General features: G+C 54.4%; 1 protein-coding gene and 1 long non-coding RNA gene across 5 annotated transcripts in view; one reads left to right on the forward strand and one right to left on the reverse strand.

The window, feature by feature from the left end:
* The first annotated feature begins 1,234 nt into the window (after nt 1-1,234).
* Nucleotides 1,235-7,122, forward strand: LOC132235062 (uncharacterized). The gene is made up of 2 exons (XR_009452970.1): nt 1,235-2,338; nt 6,257-7,122. It is a non-coding gene; the product is annotated as an uncharacterized LOC132235062 (long non-coding RNA).
* Nucleotides 4,452-19,963, reverse strand: part of PDE4A (phosphodiesterase 4A) — a 45,288-nt gene continuing 29,776 nt past the window's right edge. For 3 of the 4 annotated variants that reach the window (XM_059696834.1, XM_059696835.1, XM_059696836.1), the window contains 11 exons: nt 19,215-19,264; nt 18,918-19,030; nt 15,127-15,220; nt 13,226-13,443; nt 11,460-11,558; nt 11,184-11,348; nt 10,851-10,950; nt 10,541-10,695; nt 10,198-10,320; nt 9,494-9,676; nt 4,452-7,032 (listed from right to left, as the gene is read on the reverse strand). In XM_059696834.1, coding sequence (XP_059552817.1) covers nt 6,352-7,032; nt 9,494-9,676; nt 10,198-10,320; nt 10,541-10,695; nt 10,851-10,950; nt 11,184-11,348; nt 11,460-11,558; nt 13,226-13,443; nt 15,127-15,220; nt 18,918-19,030; nt 19,215-19,264 — 1,981 coding nt within the window. In that variant the 3' untranslated portion in view covers nt 4,452-6,351. Of the gene's footprint in view, nt 7,033-9,493; nt 9,677-10,197; nt 10,321-10,540; nt 10,696-10,850; nt 10,951-11,183; nt 11,349-11,459; nt 11,559-13,225; nt 13,444-15,126; nt 15,221-16,694; nt 17,123-18,917; nt 19,031-19,214; nt 19,265-19,963 lie in introns of those variants that run through there. The other variant, XM_059696838.1, reaches the window with a different exon arrangement.

Raw genomic sequence — 19,963 nt, forward strand, 5'->3', positions numbered from 1 at the left:
TGGGAAGGGCTGTCCACGCCGAAGGAAGTGGGGGCGACTCTGATGTCACTCTCAGGAGGAAGAACCGACGCTAGGGTCACCTCAGGAGGGAGAGAGGTCGCCGGAGTCCTTCCTGGGAAAGGTGGGCGTCTCAGGTGTCACTCTCAGGAAAGGGGGCGGCGTCCGGCGTTACCCTCAAGAAGGGGGAGGGATGACGCCAGAGTACTCTGAGGACAGGGGGGTGACGCTGGGCCCCTCTAAGAAAGTGGAACCGACGTTGGGGTCACTCTCCGGAAGGGAGTGACGTCTGACAGCCGGTCCCCTCCGCCGCCGCCGCAGGTGTTCGTCTCACCTGCTTCCGTCCGCGCCCCTCCGCTCGCAGAGCCCTCGGGTTCCGAAGGCGAAACGGCCCGCCCCTCGCGGTCCAGCCAATCGTGTCGCGGGAAAATCTCCCGCCGGCCTCGCCACGCCTCCCTGTCTGCGCGTGCGCGACGTTCTGTCCTGCTGCAGTGCCTTAGCGCTGCTCTAGGGGCGCTCGGGAACGAGCTCCCGCAGATCGGGTGCCCTGTCTATGACCCATTTTATAATAACAACACTATCTACTTTATAGGCTCTTGTGAGAATTAAGTGCAATAATTTACGTAAAACAAACAGTACATAGTAATCGCCTGGAAAACCTGGGCTGTTATTATTTGCATTTTACGAGGGAAACAGGCACAGAGCCGGTAAGGAACCCGCTCAGACTAACCCAATCATTAACTGGCAGAGTCGGAACTAGAACCCCGGCAAGCTGAATCCAGAGCCCGTGTGCTTATCTACCAGGCCTTTGTGGTTCCCAGGTAACAACGACCAGCTTTTATTTCTTCTGATTATGAAATAACTTTCCCCTGGATTATAAAAATTCTTAAAACATGCTCATTGCTAAGATTACAGAACAGAAAGCACAGATCTCTTTTAATCCTCCCATTGGCGAACTGTTAATATTTTGATGGACAAGCTGCCTTTTCTATGCACATATTTTTTAGTAGGATCATATATAATGGAGAATGTTTTGAAACCTGCCCTTCTCACGTTTAACATCTTGTCATTTCAATGTAGACTCACCTTATTGTTTAATCCTCACCCCAGGATATTTTTCCATTGCATTTTAGAGGGAGTGGAAGGAAGGAAGGGAAGGAGAGAGAGAGAGAGAGAGAGAGAGAGAGAGAGAGAGAGAGAGAGACACACCAGGTACGTGCCCTTGACTGGGAATCGAACCCTCAACCCTTCAGGGACAGGCTGACATGCTACCTACTGAGAAACACAGGCCAGCACTCACCTATTGTTCTTAATGGCTGCATATTATTCCATTGTGCTGGCAAAGCATACTTTAATGACTCCCTAGGTTGGACATCTGGGTCTTTAATAATTCTTTAATATTCTGACCAATACCAGAATGGGCCTTTTGTACCCGCATCTTATGGTTTTCATCCAACTGTTTCTTTAGGATAAGTACTTTTAAAACTGCAATGGCTGGGTCAAAATGCATGCACAGTTGTTATGTTTTTGATAAATATTGACAGATCACTTCTGGAAAGTTCTCTGTGTCAACTTCCATTAGCACTAACGAGCTATAAAAGTGCTTTGCCCACCCCGGAACGGTTTATATATTCATTATTTGCCAATATATAAAAAAAGGAACTACAGTGCTTTTCATTTGCACTTCCCTATAGTTTTATGCTGTGAAAGAGGGAAAAATATTACCCACATCTCAAGATTTTGTGCGTGTGAAATAAAATAGCGGTAATAATATAAAAGTATCAAGGAGCTATCATTGTGGAACAGTCACCAGGTAAAGTGAGATCCTGGCCTTATTTCCCTGAATTTCCCCAACATTGTGAAATCCTTTCTTGGCCTCAGTTTCCTCTTCTGCAAAATAGAGCCTATGAGAGTACACACCTCCAGGATTGCTGGAGACTGAATAAAATAATCCTCCTAATGAGATCAGAGCCCTGGAAAGGCTGGGAGAGGCGGAGCTGTTTGCTTAAGACTCTGTAGCCTACAAGTGGCTGATGTCAACTTCAGAGAATAAACTGACTCCACCCCTTCTCCCGTTTACCCAGCCCTATTCAGATTACAAGGCCTCCCTGCCCTTGGTCATGGTCGCCCGAGGAAAGCTGGACTCCCCATCAGGAGGGTTGTAAAGAGCCAGGGATGGTCACATGCCACCTCTGCCCTTTGACCAACATTCTCAGCCTGTCAACTTTGTCCGACACTGGAGACATTTGGGACATCACGCCTGCCCTTTCACTCTGGGGGAGACCGAGGCCTGGAGGAAGGAGGCTGCCCGGGCCCACCTGGCCATCCCCTGCAACCTGGGGTGAGTATTGTTGCCCCCGACCCCCATCCTGATACCCTTTCCCCGACTCTGCCTCCCTTGGAAACACCCTTGGGGAAACAGCTGGTCTCCTCTCTGCTTCTTGAACAAAGTTCAGATTCTCTGGAACCTTCTCGCTAGTTTTCCAGCGTTGCTGCTCCACTCTGGGTCCAGGCTGCCTCCACTCCTCTGGGCCAGGACATCTACTGTGAATCTTTAAACCACAGTCAAGCATACAAACCTTGATGCACTAAATCCTCCACCTCCCTCTCAGATGTAAGTCCCTGAACTGTGCAGTCTGATACAGTAGCCATTGGCTACATGTGACTATTTAATGGAAAGGAAAATTAAAACTCCAGTTTCTCAGTTGCACTAGCGATATTTCTTTTTAAAAAATATATTTTATTGATTTTTCACAGAGAGGAAGAGAGAGGGATAGAGAGTTAGAAACATCGATAAGAGAGAAACATCGATCAGCTGCCTCTTGCACACCCCGCACTGGGGATGTGCCCGCAACCAAGGTACATGCCCTTGGCCGAAATCAAACCTGGGGCCTTTCACTCCGCAGGCCGACGCTCTATTCACTGAGCCAAACCGGTCAGGGCTGCACTAGTGATATTTCAAGTGCTTAATAGCCACGTGGGGCTAGTGGCTACTATGTTGATAGGGCAGACATAGAACATTCCCATGCTAGAAAGTTTCAGCTGGACAGCGCTGCTCAAGACTGACTCCATGAGTCTGAGATTTTTATCCCATTTTACAAATGAGACAACTGAGGTCAGAGAGATCATACCTGAGGGCACATAGCGAGAGCTGGGATCCAAACTGGTCTCTGGTGCTAGTGATGGATGGCAGAGCAGGTGTCAGCTTTTCCTTCGATTCAAATAAGCTGTCCTCATTTTGTTTCAAAACACACAAGCTGTAATATATACATCTACTGATCCCATGGTGCTTAACCACTCAGTGTGTGTGTGTGTGTGTGTGTGTGTGTGTGTGTATGTGTGTGTATTTGCTTATTATATCCCAGAGGCAGCCAGTATTCTAATCCAAAAGCCCACATCACAAACACTTCCCCTATCCATATCTCTATCTACCTGGGAAGTTTTGTTCTTTAGCATAATGAATGTCAGCACCGCTTGTGATTTTGTTGTTTAAGATTTTTCAGAGAAGAGAGGAAGGGAGAGGAAGAGAAAGAGAAATATAGATGTGAGAGTGAAACATCAATCAACCTGGGCATATGCCCTGACTGGGAATTGAACCAGCAACCTTTAGGTACATGAGACAATGCCCAACAACCGAGCCATTGAATAGGTGAAATTGGGGGCTCATTAATTAGCCTGATAAAGGTGGGAAAAGGGGGCTCCCATGGGTGGAATTAATAGTATTAAACTATGTGGATTGGTTAAAATATGAGGTGCACTCCCTAACCTTGTATGAACAAATTAGAAAACAGTTTATAACCCAAGCCTGTTCTTTGTCCAGTCATTAACTTGGAGGATTCTGCTTGCCGGATTCCCATAAGACTAACAGGCCCAAAGCAACACAGAATCCTGCCTTAAAATTGTTCAGGTTTGTTCCTTGGTTTTGTTTTCATGCAACATGAAGGTTGCAACACCAATATGGACAGAATGCTGGGAATTCATGGGATTTACAGGTGTCGATGCTCTTGTGCTTGCTAATCAAGTTTAACGTCTCCACGGCAGAATTTGCCCCGAAACCTTTTATCATGACCTGGCAGCCAGAAGGTGTCAATCATGGTGAAGGTGTCAATCAGGCCTCCTGGAGGCTTCCAGGGGTGATTTGAGATTCCAGAAGAACCCAAGAGTCGTGTCAGACATGTTCTGTGTGGCGGAAGCGAGGTCACCTGGGTCTGTTGGCCTCCAAAGACGGCCTGGTCTCAACCTCCGTTTTACAATCCGGAGTTCCCTGTGCCAGGCCCTAGCCCACGCCTGGAAGCTGCTTTCCGCCAAGCTCCCTGCAACCCCCTCAAGTTCTATGTCCTTGGGGAGGGATAGGGTCAGAGCCCCCTTTCCCTCACCTCCCGCCCCAGGCAGGCAGTGCTGGAGAGGCGCACCTCAAGGACCAGGTGGGAAAGAAAGCCACATTAGCCAGGAAGATCAGTGAAAGCCTCGGTTTAATTGGAGACAAGATCGAAAGATTATCGATCAATGGACTGATTGATTGACCATCAAAGTGGATAAACTGGAGTACCTCCCGGGGGACTTGTGCACCCCCCATGGAGAGAGGAGCCCTGATTGGGGGTGGGATGGTCCATCTCAACTGTTGCCAGTCGAGCCCAGCCCTGGGCAGGGGGAGGGACAGGCTCTGCCCAGCCCTTACCCCCTGGATGAACCGACTCCCCATCAAACAGCGCCGAGCCCACCCTTTTGGGGTCTATGGTACAGTTGATATAATACAATAGGAATAGGGATTCTCCCTCTTGGGAGATCCCCACCCTTCCTTCCCTGACTGGGTCAGCCGGGGAAGGGCACATATATTTTCCCTTTTTGCCTCTGTAGAATAAATTTACAAACCAACCTTACAGTATGTACAAAGAAAAAGAAAGGAAAACAAGAAAACAAACAAAAAAAGGCCCACTCCGGTTGCCGGCTAGGACAGAAACTACTTTCACTACAAAAAAGAACCCTGTACAGTATCATGAGGGTGGGAGAGGGTGGTACTCCCCAGTGGGATAGACAGACGGATGGAAGGCTGCAGGGGGCGGGGGGGGGGTGGGCTACAGTACCATGTGCTCAGAATAGAAGGGGTGGGGGCAATGAGAGAGGCCCCACCCCACCCATCTACAGAACCAGGCCACGAGGAGGAGTAGGCAAGGGAAGAGGGGGTCCTTCCTTCCAAACAGTCCCCCATGGCTTGGAGAGAAATGGCCTTGCATCTGTCTGTCATATTGCTTGGGGAATAGTTAAGGGAGAGGGCGCGGCTTGGCAAGGCGGAACAAAGGAGAAATGACTTTGGTGCCAGGGTAGGGAAGGAGGGAATGTGGGTGTACACCATTATTGCTTCCTCCTAGGGCAAAGGGTCAGGGAGGGGGGCAGGAGGATGCTGGGGGGATGCCTGGGATGGGGCTCTGGGTCTGGCCCCGCCCCACCCAAGGTGCAGGTGGGAGCCACTGCAACCCTCTCCTATGGCCATGAGAATCATTAAGGCAGAAACAAGAGGAGAAGCAGCTGGAAGAAGGGGGTGCAGCTTGGAGCTGTCCCCCCAAATGGAGAAAAGTCAAACGGAACCCAAAGTGGAAGGGGACGGGGGTGGCAGGTGGATCAGGCCCTCCTCAGAGCGCAGACCCCAGGCTGGTGGTGCAAATGTCCCCCTCACACCTTCGCCTCCCAGCATCCTAAGTTGTACAGCATCCCCAAGCCTGTCCCCGAGTCAGTATTGCCAGGTTTGTGCAAAATGAGGTGGAAGACTTGGCGGGGAGGCAGTGAGCCTGAGCGGGGCTGGAGCTGGGGCCTCTCAGTGACCCGCCCCACTGGGCCCCTGCCCAGAATGGCTATTCCCTGGCTGGATTCTAGAAACCCTCCAAATTTAGGAAGAGCCTGGAAGGAGACCTTACGCCTGCTTGGGCTCAGGTGGAGAGCCCACAGAGGCTGGAAGACTGAGCCTGGGGCCTGGGAGGGGTGTGGGGTGGGGTTGGAGACGGACCGGGGGGAGCCGGGAACAGGAGCATCTACAGTTGCTGTGTTTCATCCTGTTGTTTGTTTTTTTTTCCCTGTTTTTTTTTTTTTTCTAAAAATGTAACAATGAAAATTCCAAAAATAAAACCCCTTCCAGAACCTCAGCCCCTCCTTCCCCAGGCCCCACCTCCAAAACGTGCCCCCTGGGTTGGGTTGGGGGTGGGGGGGAAAGGGGAAAAAAAGAAAAGAGAAAAAAACCCCACTTTTCTGTTTTCTTTTTTCTCAGGAGGCCGAAGAGTCTTTGAGGCAGTGAAGGAGGCAGTCGGGGGACGATGGTGGTGAAAGGAGGCAGGAAGGGTAAGAGGGTGTAGAGGCTGAGGCTCAGGTAGGGCCTCCAGCAGACCCCCACCCACCAGGGGCTGGGAGTGTGTGTGGGTCCTCGCCCAATGTCCCAGTGCAGGCACAGCACGCCCTCTTGGCAGCCTGATGCTCTTTCTGGGCCCCCACCTCGGCTGCCGTGGAGGGGAGGCCCAGGAGGCCCGGGGCAGCCTCTGGAGTGGGTGGGGTCCTCAAGGCAGGCAGAGCGGGCCTCTCCGGAGATAGGGCGTGGGGGCTGCTGCAGCCCATGGCATCCACCGACGCATCTGGGGATGCGGACTCGTCCTGGCCCACAGGCACACTGTCTGCTGGCTGTGCCAAGGACATTTCCTCTACGTCCACCTCGGTGGATGCGTCTTGGCCATCGACATCCAACAGTTCCTCCACTGGGGATGCATCCTGAGCCATGAATAATTCCTGCACCTCAACTGCACCCGGGGCAGAGGACGCCTCCTCCTCCTCCTCTTCATCCAGCGTCAGCTCGAACTGGAACTTATCAGGGGGGTTTGGGTGGTCCGGCCCCTCCGGCTCCTCCTCGGGTGGCGGCGACGGGCTCTGCCGCATGGCGCTGTAGTACCAGTCCCGGTTGTCTTCCAGGGTGTCTAGGATCTCCTGGGCGTCCGGGTGGACCAAGTCGGCCCATGTCTCCCACAGCGGGTGCACAATATAGTCGATGAACCCCACCTGGGGAAGGGAGAAGAAGGATGAACCTGTGGCCGCAGTGGTAAAGACGGCCCCGCCATGCTGAGGGATCTAATAAAAGTTAAATGTTGATACCATGTGACCCAGCAATCTTGCTTTTCCAAATCCACCCTGGAAAAATTCTTGCATAAATAACAAAAAAGAACCATATGAGATATAAACAAAAACTGGGAACACCTCCATAGGTACATCAGTTGGGGATTTTTTTTTTTTTAAAGAAGCTATTTTAGGGAGTCATTGTTTATTTTTATTTATTTATTTAAAATATATTTTATTGATTTTTTACAGAGAGGAAGGGAGAGGGATAGAGAGTTAGAAACATTGATGAGAGAGAAACATCGATCAGCTGCCTCCTGCACACCCCCTACTAGGGACGTGCCTGCAGCCAAGGTACATGCCCTTGACCAGAATCGAACCCGGGATCCTTCAGTCCACAGGCTGACGCTCTATCCACTGAGCCCATCCGGTCAGGGTGGGGATTTTTTTTTTTTTAATGTGGTACCCACAGATATTCATAATGGCATTTTTTGCAACAAAGAAAAACTGGAAATAACTTCATTGCAGGCTGAGACTAATATCATCTTCCCTACTTTTAATGGATTATTTTTCTTGGGGGACACAATGCTTCCACTGAAAACTACATTTCCCAGTCTCCCTTGCAAAGAGAGGGTGTCGACAGCATCTGTGATCATGAGAGGCATCCCTGAGGATTGAAGCCCCATTCTTTCAATGGCAGAAGAGAAACACTGAAAGCTCCAGGTACCTGCCAATTTTGTGGAGCCATAGAGAGCCAAATTCTCTTTCTCTAGGCTTTCCTTGTATAAAAGAAAAAAGAAAGCTTTGTTTTGTTTGAGTCACTGTGAATGTCTAACTCCTAAACACTTAAATGTCTACCAACAGGGAAATGACCACACAAACTTTTATCTACATACATCTATGGGAATACTATACAGTAGTGAAAAAGGGTGGGCTAAATCTGTTTGTAATAGCTTGGACAGATTTCCAAGTCACTGTTAAGAAGAAAAGGCAAGCTGTATAAAATGGGTATATATTGATATAATTTATCTTTTTCAAAAAGCTAAACCCACGAACCACTGCTGGTAAGTTGCCTGTTAAAATCTATATATATAAAAGCCTAAGCAACCGTTCAACCATTCTACCGGTAGCTATGACGCACACTGACCACCAGGGGGCAGACGCTCAACACACAGATATGGAAACATGGAACAAATTGATGAATCTCAGAGGGAAGGGGGAGGGGGGAGGATGGAAAGAGATTAACCAAAGATCTTATATACATACTAGAGGCCCAGTGCACAGATTTGTGCACCAGTGGGGTCCCTCGGCCTGGCCTGCAGGGATCGGGCCAAAACCGGCTCTCTGACATCCCCCAAGGGGTCCTGGATTGTGAGAGGGCGAAGGCCAGGCCGAGGGACCCCACCAGTGCACAAATCCGTGCACCAGGCCTCTAGTAACTATATAATAAAGCTATGAAACTGGCTTTCATCAAGGATGGGCATGATTTGCAGGCCCCGGAGACATTTGAAAATGTCCGGAGACATTTTTGACTGTTATGCCTAGACAGGGGAGGGTGTTCCTGGCATCTAGTGGGTGAAGGCCAAAGAAGCTGCTCAACACCATAAGATGCACAGGACGCCCCCACCACAGAGAATGATTTGGCCCCAACTGCCAGCACAGCCAGGCTGGGTAATGCTGGTCTAGGAAGGCACACACACCGAACTGGAAAAGGTGGGTCTCATGGGAGGAGACTAGACGTGGGGAGGGTGAGAACCTCTTGCATTCACACCTACGTGCTGAGTTTTGATGAGAGGGCACTCCCGTCCCTCTTGTTAAATTAATCAGCACATGTAGACAAGTCAATGCATCTCGTTTCAAAATCCTCTAAAAGTCGGGGACCGTATCACTGGCCAAGTTAGGATATCAGAAACAGGCTGAATCAGCATAAGGCCTGTAACTAAGGGCCAGCTAAGTATTACTGATCCTATGGCAGTTGCTGCAAATGAGTTAGAACTGTCTGAGGATGTGTGTGCCAGAGGCTCAGTCTGGTGGTTCTGTGGAGGAGAAAATGCTGCGTATTTCCCATCAAGATAGAAAAGAATGCCCTGCCAGCATGGCTCCGTGGCTGGGCGTTGACCTATGAATCAGGAGGTCATGGTTCAATTCCTGGCTCGGGCTGCTGGCTGGATCCCTAGTGTGGGGTTTGCAGGCGATCAATGAATCTCTCTCATCATTGATGTTTCTCTCTCTCTCGCCCTCTCCTTTCCTCTCTGAAATCAGTACAAATATATATTAAAAAACAAACAAACATCGTAAGAAAAAGAACAAAGACTTGAAGTTGTGGAGGAGCAGGTCAGGACCTTCTGGGCCTGAAGCTCCAGGTGGATGGGGGGGGGGGGGGGGAGGCCGGTGCCCTGCACTGTACCTGAGACTTCTCCACCGAGGCTGTGTGCTTGTCGCACATGGGGCTGATCTCCATGCCGCGCTCCCGCTCGCGGTCGCCCTGCTGGAAGAACTCGGCCATGATGCGGTCTGTCCACTGGCGGTACAGGTCCAGCGGCTTGGTGGGGTTGCTGAGGTCCGCACAGTGCACCATGTTCCTCAGGACCTGCAGGGGGCACGGGACCTTCAGCGGCCATGCTCCTCCTGTCCCAGTGGGAGGCTTCAGGCTTCCTTACCTTCCCCCCTTGCGGGGAGAGTGGGTAAGGGGCAGATGCAGAGACAGAGCAATAAAGAGGGCGATGAGTGGAGGAAGGAGGGAGGAGATAAGAAGGGGTTAATGAAGGAAAGGGCAGAGGGAAGGAGGAAAACGGAGGGAGGGAGGTGTGGGGGAGATGGAGAGAGGTAGGGGAGATGGGGGAGAGGGGAGGGGAAGGTGGGGGAGAGGAGAAGATGGTGAGGAAGAGGGGAAGGGGGGCAGGGAGGGGTTGATGAAGGGAAGAAAGAATTGGGGGAGATGGTAGGAAGTGGTGGGAAATGGGAAGGGAGGTGGGGATTGGAAGGGGAAGATGGGAGGGGAAAGAGAAAAGCAGACAGGAAGATGGGCAAGAAGAGAGCTGGAGAGCAGCCCAGATCTGAAGGGTGGAGGGGAGGGGACCAGTCCTCTTCTATGATGTGTGAAGGGGGCACCTGGATGCGGTCGGAGTAGTTGTCCAGCAGAAGGACCCCTGAGCTGGTCACTTTCTTGGTTTCTACCATGGTCTTCAGGTCAGCTAGGAGGGTCATGTGCTTGGACATGTCGGTGGCCAGCACCTGTGGACAGGGGGGCTGTCACAGGGGCCACTGGATCTCCCCACCAGACCGCTGTGCGGGCCGGAGCTTCTCAAGTTTTCACTGGGCACAACCTGTCCCCACAGGTCCCGCCAAAAGACTCCCCCGCCCGCACCAGGGGCCATTCGGTCTCAAACTCAGACCTTCCCACGGTGCCACCCCTCAAAGCCGACCTTTCCTGGTCTGCCCCCGCCCCGCCCACCATGTCGATGACCATCTTGCGCAGGCTCTGCCGCTGGCGCTTGCTGAGGTTCTGGAAGATGTCACAGTTGTCCTGCTGCAGCAGCTTGAAACCCACGGCCAGGTGGTGGTTCTCCAGCACCGACTCGTCATTGTACATGAGCGCCAGCTCCGAATCTGCCCAGGCGGGGCGGGGGGAGTGGGGGGGTGGGGGGGAGGTCAGGGGAAGGGAGCGCACACTGGTGGGCCCGCCCACCTCCACCCCAACCCGCCCGCCCGCCCACCTCCTCTCCAACAGGCTCCCCCCTCCCCCCTCGTGGAGGGGCGCTCACTGGTGTTGATGAGGAACTGGTTGGAGACCCCGGGGTGGTCCACGTCGTGTATGGCAGCCGCGAAGAGGGCTGCGAGGACCTCCAGGTCTGTGAATACAGCCTGGAGGCAGAGAGGGAGTCAGAGAGACACAGGGTTAGAAAGATGGGGGCTCAGGGAGAAACAGAGAAGGATCAGAGAGAGGAACGGGGTCAGAGAGAGACGGAGGTCAGAGACCCAGAGTCAGAGACGGGCAGCCAGAGAGGGGCGGTCAGAGAGGGGCGGTCAGAGAGGGGCGGTCAGGGAGGGGCGGTCAGGGAGGGGCGGTCAGGGAGGCGGGGTGAGGCGGGGCTCACGTCCAGCGCAGGTGTGGCCAGCAGCACGTGGGTGGACTGGAGCACGTCGGCGGCGTGCAGGCTGTTGTGGTAGGCCACATCCTGGTGGTAGTGGTCCTCCAGAGTCAGCATGTATGTCACCATCGTGTCCACCGGGATGTGGAACTTCTTCAGGAGGCCCCGTTCCTGAGGACAGGTGTGGGGAGGCGGCGACCCCCACTAGCCCTTAGCTCCCCGCCCTGAGCCCCTCCCTCTCACTGCCCCTCGCCCGGCCCCACTCAGCCCCCCGCCCCCTACCTGGAATATGGTGTACATGATGCAGCTGAGGGAGCGGCCCCTGGCATAATCTGACACGTGGAAGATGTTCAGGCCCCACTTGTTCAGGTCCTCCAGCTCCTGGAGGAGATGGAGGCCAGACATCAGGAGCCTGTGAGGGCTTAGGTCTGAAGGTAGCGCCTCTATTGCTGACCCGGTGGGTGGCATGCTCAGTAGTAACGAATTTACAGCCCAGGGCCTACTGGGCGGAGAAACAGCCAAGCAACCACAGCGGCTGTTTGTGGAGTGATTATCATCTGCCTGGCACTGCACTAGGCACTTGGTCTCATTTGACAGGGGCAGAGAAGGGATGTGACTTACCCAAGACCCTGTAGCCTCGAGCGAAACTGCTCATGGGGGCCAGGAGGAAGGAAACATGGGCTAATTTTCCATGTCTTCCCAGGATCCAGAACAGTGCCAGCTTAAGAGGGTGGGGGCCCAGCAGGGGGCCCAGCAGAGCGCATGGGGGGGGGTGGGGGGGGTGGGGACCTAAGGCAGCACGGGCCAGGGTCAGCTCACAGAGGGCTACAATAAATGTCGGCGGAGTGAGCCACTGAGAGAGCAGCACGTCTACTGTACAAATCAATGCGAGGGCCCCTCGGCTCAAGGTCTCTCGGAGAGTCAGACGCCAAGCCCAGGTCTGGCCTGCAGTGCACACTGCTGGGGTTCTGCCCAAATCCCCTTCACCAGCCACTGGCCCACCTCCTCGCTGTTGGGACTGATGCTTCTAAGGCTCACGGCTGCCCCATTCTCCAGAAAACTGCTTTTGCCCCCACAGGAGCTACATGGAGGGGATGATGCATCCCCCGCTGGGGCAGCCCCCAGCCAGTGATGACACGGGGCTACAGAGGCCGGCGCGCTCCCCTCAAGGTGGGCTCCCCTCTGCGGTGCTGTTCACAGCTCCCTGTGAGGCCCAGCTGAGGCCAGGCTCCAAGGGAGACCACCTCCTTGCTTAGCTCCTTTTGCTCCTGCTTCCAAGAGTCTCAGAAAGTTCCTGTCATGCCCCTGGCTTTTAGGACAGACCTCCATTAGGACCTGTTTCTGCTCACCAAAGGAAATCCAAAGAGGATTTTTGCCTTTACAAAAAAAGGTGAAACGCCAAAGCAGAAAACAGTGCTTGGCGTTTGTTCTGCAGCAGCGGTTACACAGGCGGCAGCACCCTGAGCAGCGAGCGGCCCTGCCAAACTCCTTCCCAGGACCGCATGGGGCACCTGGGCATTCAGGCACCCGAGCTGTGAACTGCATCTGTGAGCACCTGTGCTTTACCTCAGTTCATCCTGTGCAACCATTAGTGAGATGTGTCCTAAGTGTCAGAAGAGCCTGAGAGAGCTTGTAAGGGTGTTACACGTCATGTAAAACTGGATGTAATTAAGTGTTTTGATCATCCTATATAATAACAGGCTAATATGCAAACTGTCCCCTCGACCAGGAGTTCAACCAGGGGGCAGGGCAGGCCAGCCAATCGCCCGAGGCCCCTCCCCCCGGCTGGTCCCACCCCCGATCGGGGCGAACCGGCTGGACCTAACCCTTGCATGAATTCGTGCACTGGGCCTCTCGTAAACCAAATAAAGACACATAAATTAACAGCAATGGCTTCATTTTACACCCTGTGGGCTTACGCAAGGTTTCATAGGAATGCTCTGGGGACCCGTCGACCCCAATCCGCATCTCAGGCTCACCCAACACCCAGTCCTTCCCCAGGAAACCCGACCCCTCTCCAGCCCAGCCCCTGCTGGGCCCCCACCCACTTGGGCCAGGAGCTCCTCTTGGTCTGTCTTCACCCCAAAGCGGGGTATGCTGGCGTCGGTCAGGCTGCTGCTGTGCGTCATCTTCTTCACCCCCGTGATCTGAGACATAGGCTGGAACTGTGGCTCCGCGGGTGGCGGCTGCTGGGAGGGTCTCGGCCGAGGTGCCCTTTCTCCATCCCTCATCATGGGCGATGGGATCTCCACTTCATTCTGCTTGTCTGTAGAAGATGGAGGAGAGCAAGCATGGGTCCCCCTCAGAGATCCCTCATCTGGCCCTCAGCCCCCATCCCATTAGCTTTGGGAAGTTTTGCCCAGGATGGAAGACCCCTTCTGGGTGTCATGCTGTTGGTTACTCATAGCTGGAAACCAAAGGGGAGGTAGGAATTTTTCTGGGAAGTTGGTGGGCTGGGGTGGGGACTTTGGGGCCTGCCAGGAGCTGGGAAGTGGCCCCCGTCCAATCGCAAGGTTTGGCAGGGGGTTGGCATGGAAGTCAGGAAGTGGGGTGGGGATGTTAGAGAGGCTGCCTGCCCTGATTGGAAGTGGCTGGGAAGACAGCTCCATGGTGACGGAGAGTACTGGTGGGGACGGCCAGTGCTGGGAGGAGGGAGAGAAGGGTGGTCTTTGGCTCCATGGACCCTCACCCCTACTGGGTAACACCAGTCTGCCTGGCAGGTAGGCCCTGGAGCCTTTTTCCTGAGCTTTCAAGGGGCCTCCAGAGCCCAGTCAGGGCCACCCATTGTGACCTGCCCCCCCCCCCCCACTCCCCCAGTCAATGACAGGGCCCTACTGGGGTCATCTGCCTGCCATGCTCCCATTGGATCTCAGAACTTGGCGCAGCCACATCCCCCCTGGTGGGAGCATTTGAAAATCAGAACCTTCTCTTAAACTTGGGGTGGGGTAGACATCTCCTGACTTTGGGAACCTCTGGTGATAAACTGTGAGGGGGAAATCCCACGTTTGTGAGAAATGTTCCCAGCTTCGGCTCTTGAGTTCAGAGGGTAGGGTGAACTGGAGATGCCCAGGAGCTTGAGGGTTCCGATAAAGGCGGGGTACTCTGCATTAGGGTGGCCCTGAGAGGAAATGCTCCTCAGTTTGGGGAATCTCTTCCAGTTCTTAAGCTTTAGAAGTCTGTTGAGTTTGATTACCTAAAGTTTGGGGATACTATTGAATGTGGGAGACTTTTCAGCTTGAAGGTTTTTTATTTAAAGTTTGGAGGTTGTTTGTGGATTCTTCAGGGCAGAAGTTTCCTTACATTTGAGAGCCCTACTGAGTTTAGACATCTCTCTTGAATTTGGGGGGCTCTTCTTAATTTGGGGACTCCAAGTTTGCAGATTCTATCGACTTTTGTGGGGCTTTTCAGCCTGGAGGCATTTTCTTATCTTTTTTTTTTTTTTTAAACAAGTATAGGTTGAAGAGAGAGAGGAAGACAGAGAGAGAAAGAGAGAGAGAGAGGAACATAGACTTGCCAATCCCCGCATTCAGCGTTCATTAGTTGGCTCCAGCGGGTGCCCAAGTAGGGATCGAGTCCACAAACCCCGTGGCGCATCCGGACAACACTCCAACCCACTGAGCCACCCGGCCAGGGCTCAGCCTGGAGGCATTATCAAGTTTAGGAATCCTATTTGAGTTTGGGGGTTTCTTGGGGTCATGAGTTTCAGAGTTCCATGGGGGTTCCCCTGAGTTTGGGAGAGCTTTTCAGTTGAAATGTGGTGTTCTACAGAAGTTAGGGTCCCACTGGATTTGGGGGCATCATGAGTATGGGAACTCTTGACCATGGTGACTTTGAGCTTTGGAGAGTTGAGTCAGAGTCCACCTTGGGCAAAGGTGGGCAACAGGACCCGAGGTCTGGGGGGGCCCTCCAGCCCAGGTGTGCACCCCTGCGCGGGCTGCCCTTCACTCACCCAGGAACGTGGAGGAGATGTACTCAGAGACCTGGTTTCCTGACCTGCTCATCTCTGACAGGTGTGTGAGTTCCCGGTTTAGCATCCTCTTGAACTAAGGTGAAGGAGGCAAGAAGGAAGGAATGATGGAGTCGGGTAAAAGGGGGGAAGTCAGCCTCGCCCAAGAAACTTCTGAAGACTCCATGAGTGCCTCCTACTTCTCTGTTCAGCCAACAGAGCCCCCAGCAAGCTGCCAGAGGGAAGGGGTCAGCCCTTCCTTTCCTCCAGCTCCGGATGGGAGTCCCCAGGCTGGGGGAGTCCCCAGGCTTGGGGAGACTGGGCATATCTCTCCTTGCCTGAGGAAGTGGGGCTCCCCTGTCCATACTCTCTCCCTCTCCCCCCAAGGAGGAGCCAGAGGGGCACCTGTGGGAGGGAGGGGCTCCTAACAGGGAGCCAATGAGGTATCAGGAGAATCCCATTGCCATGGAGATGGGAGTCTCCTTAGCAACTCCCCTTCCAACCAGCTTCTGGGCTTGGGGGAAAGGCGGGGTAGGCTGCGGGCCCCTTAACCCTTGCCTTCCCAGAGCTACTCCTGGCCCCTGTGTCCCCAGACAGGGACCCCACTCCCCGGGAGTCCTGGCCTCCGGCACTCAGCCCAGCTGGGAAGGAGGGAACACAGTTCCCAAGTTCTGGGCGAAGAGGTTTGTGGGGAGCAGGGGAGAATGGTGAGCTTAGGAAGCCCGAGTTCGTCACCGGCAGAGGGGTTTCCCCATCATCGCCCCCTCTCCCCTGGCCCCAGGAGGCGGACAGATGCACAGATGAATGTAATACGCCCAGCGCTGGGCTTGGGGGCCTCTCCTGGCGCCCCCATGCTACCTCACACAGCATCTGCGGTGACATTGTGCAAGGAGGAGAAAGGGCACCAGCTCCCCGCCCCCCAGCTGCCAAAGCACCCCAAAAGCAGAAGCCGACAGTGTCCAGAGATGCAAGAAGGGTAAGTCTAAGTGCCCACCCTGGACGGGCACTTACTCCACCCAGTGCTGACCAGAGACCCTGGGCACACGTAAAGAGAGACACACACACGCACACGCACCCGCACCCACACCCACACACGCAAGATGGACCCACAAAGTCACAAACCGCACACAGATTTCTGTTACACAGGTCACACAGCCGCAGACATGTAAATCAAGGGGCATGTACAATAAGGTGGTCACTGACACTCGAGGTCACATGCCCCAGAAAAATCATGTAGTTCTGGACTCACGAACATGTCCAACACACAATGCAATTGAAGCCATAGGATCTCAGACAGGGCCACACCATGCCCCAGGCAAACAAGCATATAGTTAGGTGGCCCCACACCGCTGCAGACACACATGTGTGTACCGACAGTCACACCCAGAGAGATCCACACCCCCAGCCACCCACCATCTACACCCAGCCCTGGGCCACGCACAGAGACACAGTCATAAGCACTCATTTCCAGGCCACACACGTGCACAGCTGAACACACAAGTTCAGACCAGAGGTTGATGGGTCAGAGGTCAGAGGGTCTCCTGCCCATCCACCACCCCGAGGTCCCCTACCTGGTCCCACCAGCCCACCAGCCATGGCTTGGAGCAGGTCTCGCAGAAGAAATCCACCAAGGGCATCTTGGAGTCTAGCCCCGCTCAGGGCTGCCGCGCACAGAGGCAGAGCTTGGGGAGTCCTGGGGTTGGCAGCCACAGTCTGGGGTGGGGGTGGGGTGCTGGGCAGGTGGGCAGTGGAAGGGGGAGCCGCGGAGGGGCCTGGGCCGGCCCAGCAGGGCTGGGGGCTCCCTTCCCCTCCGCGCTCCCGGTGGCAGCCCTGGTTACATGGTCTGCCGGCCCCTGGCCTCTGCGGGCCCCCCCACAGCAGTGGTCGGAGGTGGCCAGGGACCCCTGCCCATGGAGGGGCAGGGCGAGGGTCCCAGCAGGCGGCTTCAGAGGCTCTGGGCTCCGTTTGTGCGCCTGTGTGTGCGTGCTCACTGCAGCACTGGCAGGCTGCATGTGATGTCAGCTGGTGCCGGGGGTGGGGGGGCGTTAAAGGGGCATCAGAGTCCACAGACCTCGGCCAGGCCCAAGTGGGGCTGCCGGGATAGGCAGGGCAGCACACACCCCCTCGAGGACATGCCTCCTCCATGGACACACCCAGAGACAAAGACACACACCCAGATGCTCCCCACACTCACAGACATACGAACACTCTGAGACACACCTTCCACGCTAACACAGCCAGACACTGGGCACACTGAACACACACAGATATCCAGATGCTTTTAGGGCTACCCTGACCACACGTGCACACACACACACACACACACACAGAGTCACAACTCTGACGGGTAACACCTTTGTAGGTATATAGCTGAGTCCATAGAGATACAAATGCCTTCAGACACGCCTCTTCCAAGAACACAGACCCACACCCAGACATGGAGACACACGCCAAGGGACAAACACTCAGATACGGGACACACTTACAAACACACACTCAACACACCCACAGACACTTTCAAACAAACACAAATACCCACGTGCCCTTAGACACAAACACACCCTGACAAATCCATAAGGGAGTACACACACACACACACACACACACACACACACACTCGCAGATTCACATTCAGAGATACAGTCACATGCTCAGATGCTCAACGCACCCTCAGGGACACAACCGCCCTCAGGCTTACATGTTCCCAGACAGATCTCCACCCACAGGCATATGCACGGCCCCCAACAGACACCCCCACCTGCACACTCATTTCCTGAGCTGCTTCCTCCCACAGGGGCGGCCACTGAGCCGCACACTCCAGGAAGCATCAGGCACTCGGCCTACTTTCTGAATGGTGACCCTGGAGCTGTGCAGGGCACGGTCTGCCCAGCTGTCCATGGAAGCCTTGCACCCTCCCCTGCAGCCCTGCAAGCACACGCATACGTGTGCAAGCACACACGGAGAGTCACAAACACATGGAGACACACACCACAAATGTGGACCAACTCACACCTGTAGACGTACACATCCCCCCGGCACAGACCCACACACAACCCTGCAAAATCGCCTGTGCACACCCACACCATCCATAGGTACACATCTGTACTCCAGGCCTGGCCGTCTCTCGGAACACACCCCCACCCCACACTGCTAATGTGCAGCCAACAAATGGACAGCCACACAGACTCAGCCACAGGTACATACCCATAGATGATACAAGCACACCGCCCGCCCCGAGAAACATGATTGTCTATGGACAGATGTACACACACACACACACACACACCAGGACGGACGGACGGACACACACACACACACACACACACACACACACACACACACACACCAGGCTCCCTAGGTCCTGGGAGAAGTAAAGATCTATAGAAGCTGCCGAAACCGGTTTGGCTCAGTGGATAGAGCGTCGGCCTGCGGACTGAAAGGTCCCAGGTTCGATTCCGGTCAAGGGCATGTACCTGGGTTGCGGGCATATCCCCAGTAGGAGATGTGCAGGAGGCAGCTGATAGATGTTTCTCTCTCATCGATGTTTCTAACTCTCTATCCCTCTCCCTTCCTCTCTGTAAAAAATCAATAAAATATTAAAAAAAAAAAAAAAGATCTATAGAAGCTGTGCCCCCACCCTATAGCCCTAGCCACAGATTGGCCCTGCCCACTGGGACCGCCCCGTTGCTAGCCCTGCCCCAGGCCCCGCCCCGCAGGCTCAGCCTAGGAATAGCCCCACCCACAGCCCCACCCAGGGACTGGCCCCGCCCTGCCGGCCAGCGAGGTCCACACACCTTGTGGGACGCCATCTCGCTGACTGAGCGGTAGGTCTGCATGGTCTCTAGCTGCTCCAGACACCAGTCCAGCTCCTCCAACGTCTCGCGGGCCAACTGCTGACATGTCTCCTCTGGAGAAGGGGCAGCAGGGTGGTGACGGGAGGACCCACAGGCAGGCCCTCAGAGGCCCGGCCCGTGGCGATGGGGTCTGCCCGGTGAGTGGGGTGTTGGGAAAGGGGATGAATCAACTACCCTGGGCCAGGGACCCCCACTGGGGCAGTAAGAGGGGCCCTTTGCCACTACCCCTGGGCTTACCTGACAGTGTGGCCTTGCAGACTGGGGTTGGGCCACTCAGTGGGGATCGCCTGCAAACAAATGGGGCTCCAGTGCCGGCCTGGGCCCCTCCAGATCCCTGCCCCCCTCTCCGTGAGTGGTGCCGATACTCCTTTTGCTGAGCGCTCAGTGTGTCCCAGGCACGCTGCCATGTACTCTGCAGCCTCTCACAGAACCCACAAGAACCCATTTTACAGACAGGGAAACTGAGGTTCAAGGAGGTGAACCAGCTTCCTGGAGACTACATGGCTGATCAGCAGTAGGGTCAGGTCTTGTGTCTCCAAAGTTCCTGCTTCCTTCCATGTCCCCCCGCTCCCCCGGCCCCCAGACCTCCCAGAGGGACCAGCTGCTCTCAGCCATACCCCTGACCCAAAAGAAGAAGAAGTACTTCTATTCAGTGAGCACTTGCTATGTGCTGGGCAATGTTTTAGCACTTTCCATTTATCATCTTCTGGACTCCTCACAGCAGCCATCTAGTGGGGCAGCTATTAAATTCTTATTTTATGAAGGGAGAGCAGATACACCACAGGATCCTATCTGTCCAGCAAGTTAGCATCAGGGCAGGAGCGGCCCCGAGGCTGGGGTGGCTGGCCGCCTATGGTCTCACCACCCTATATCTGGGACCCTCAGTCTTTATGTATAAAGGTTTCTGTGTCTTAGGCATTTGAATGACAAGAGTTTACTGGCTCAGAGGGAGCTGTTACCTGAACGGACAGATCAAGTGCCTGCCA

Source organism: Myotis daubentonii, chromosome 5 (genome assembly GCF_963259705.1).
Source record: "Myotis daubentonii chromosome 5, mMyoDau2.1, whole genome shotgun sequence".
NCBI lineage: Eukaryota > Metazoa > Chordata > Mammalia > Chiroptera > Vespertilionidae > Myotis > Myotis daubentonii.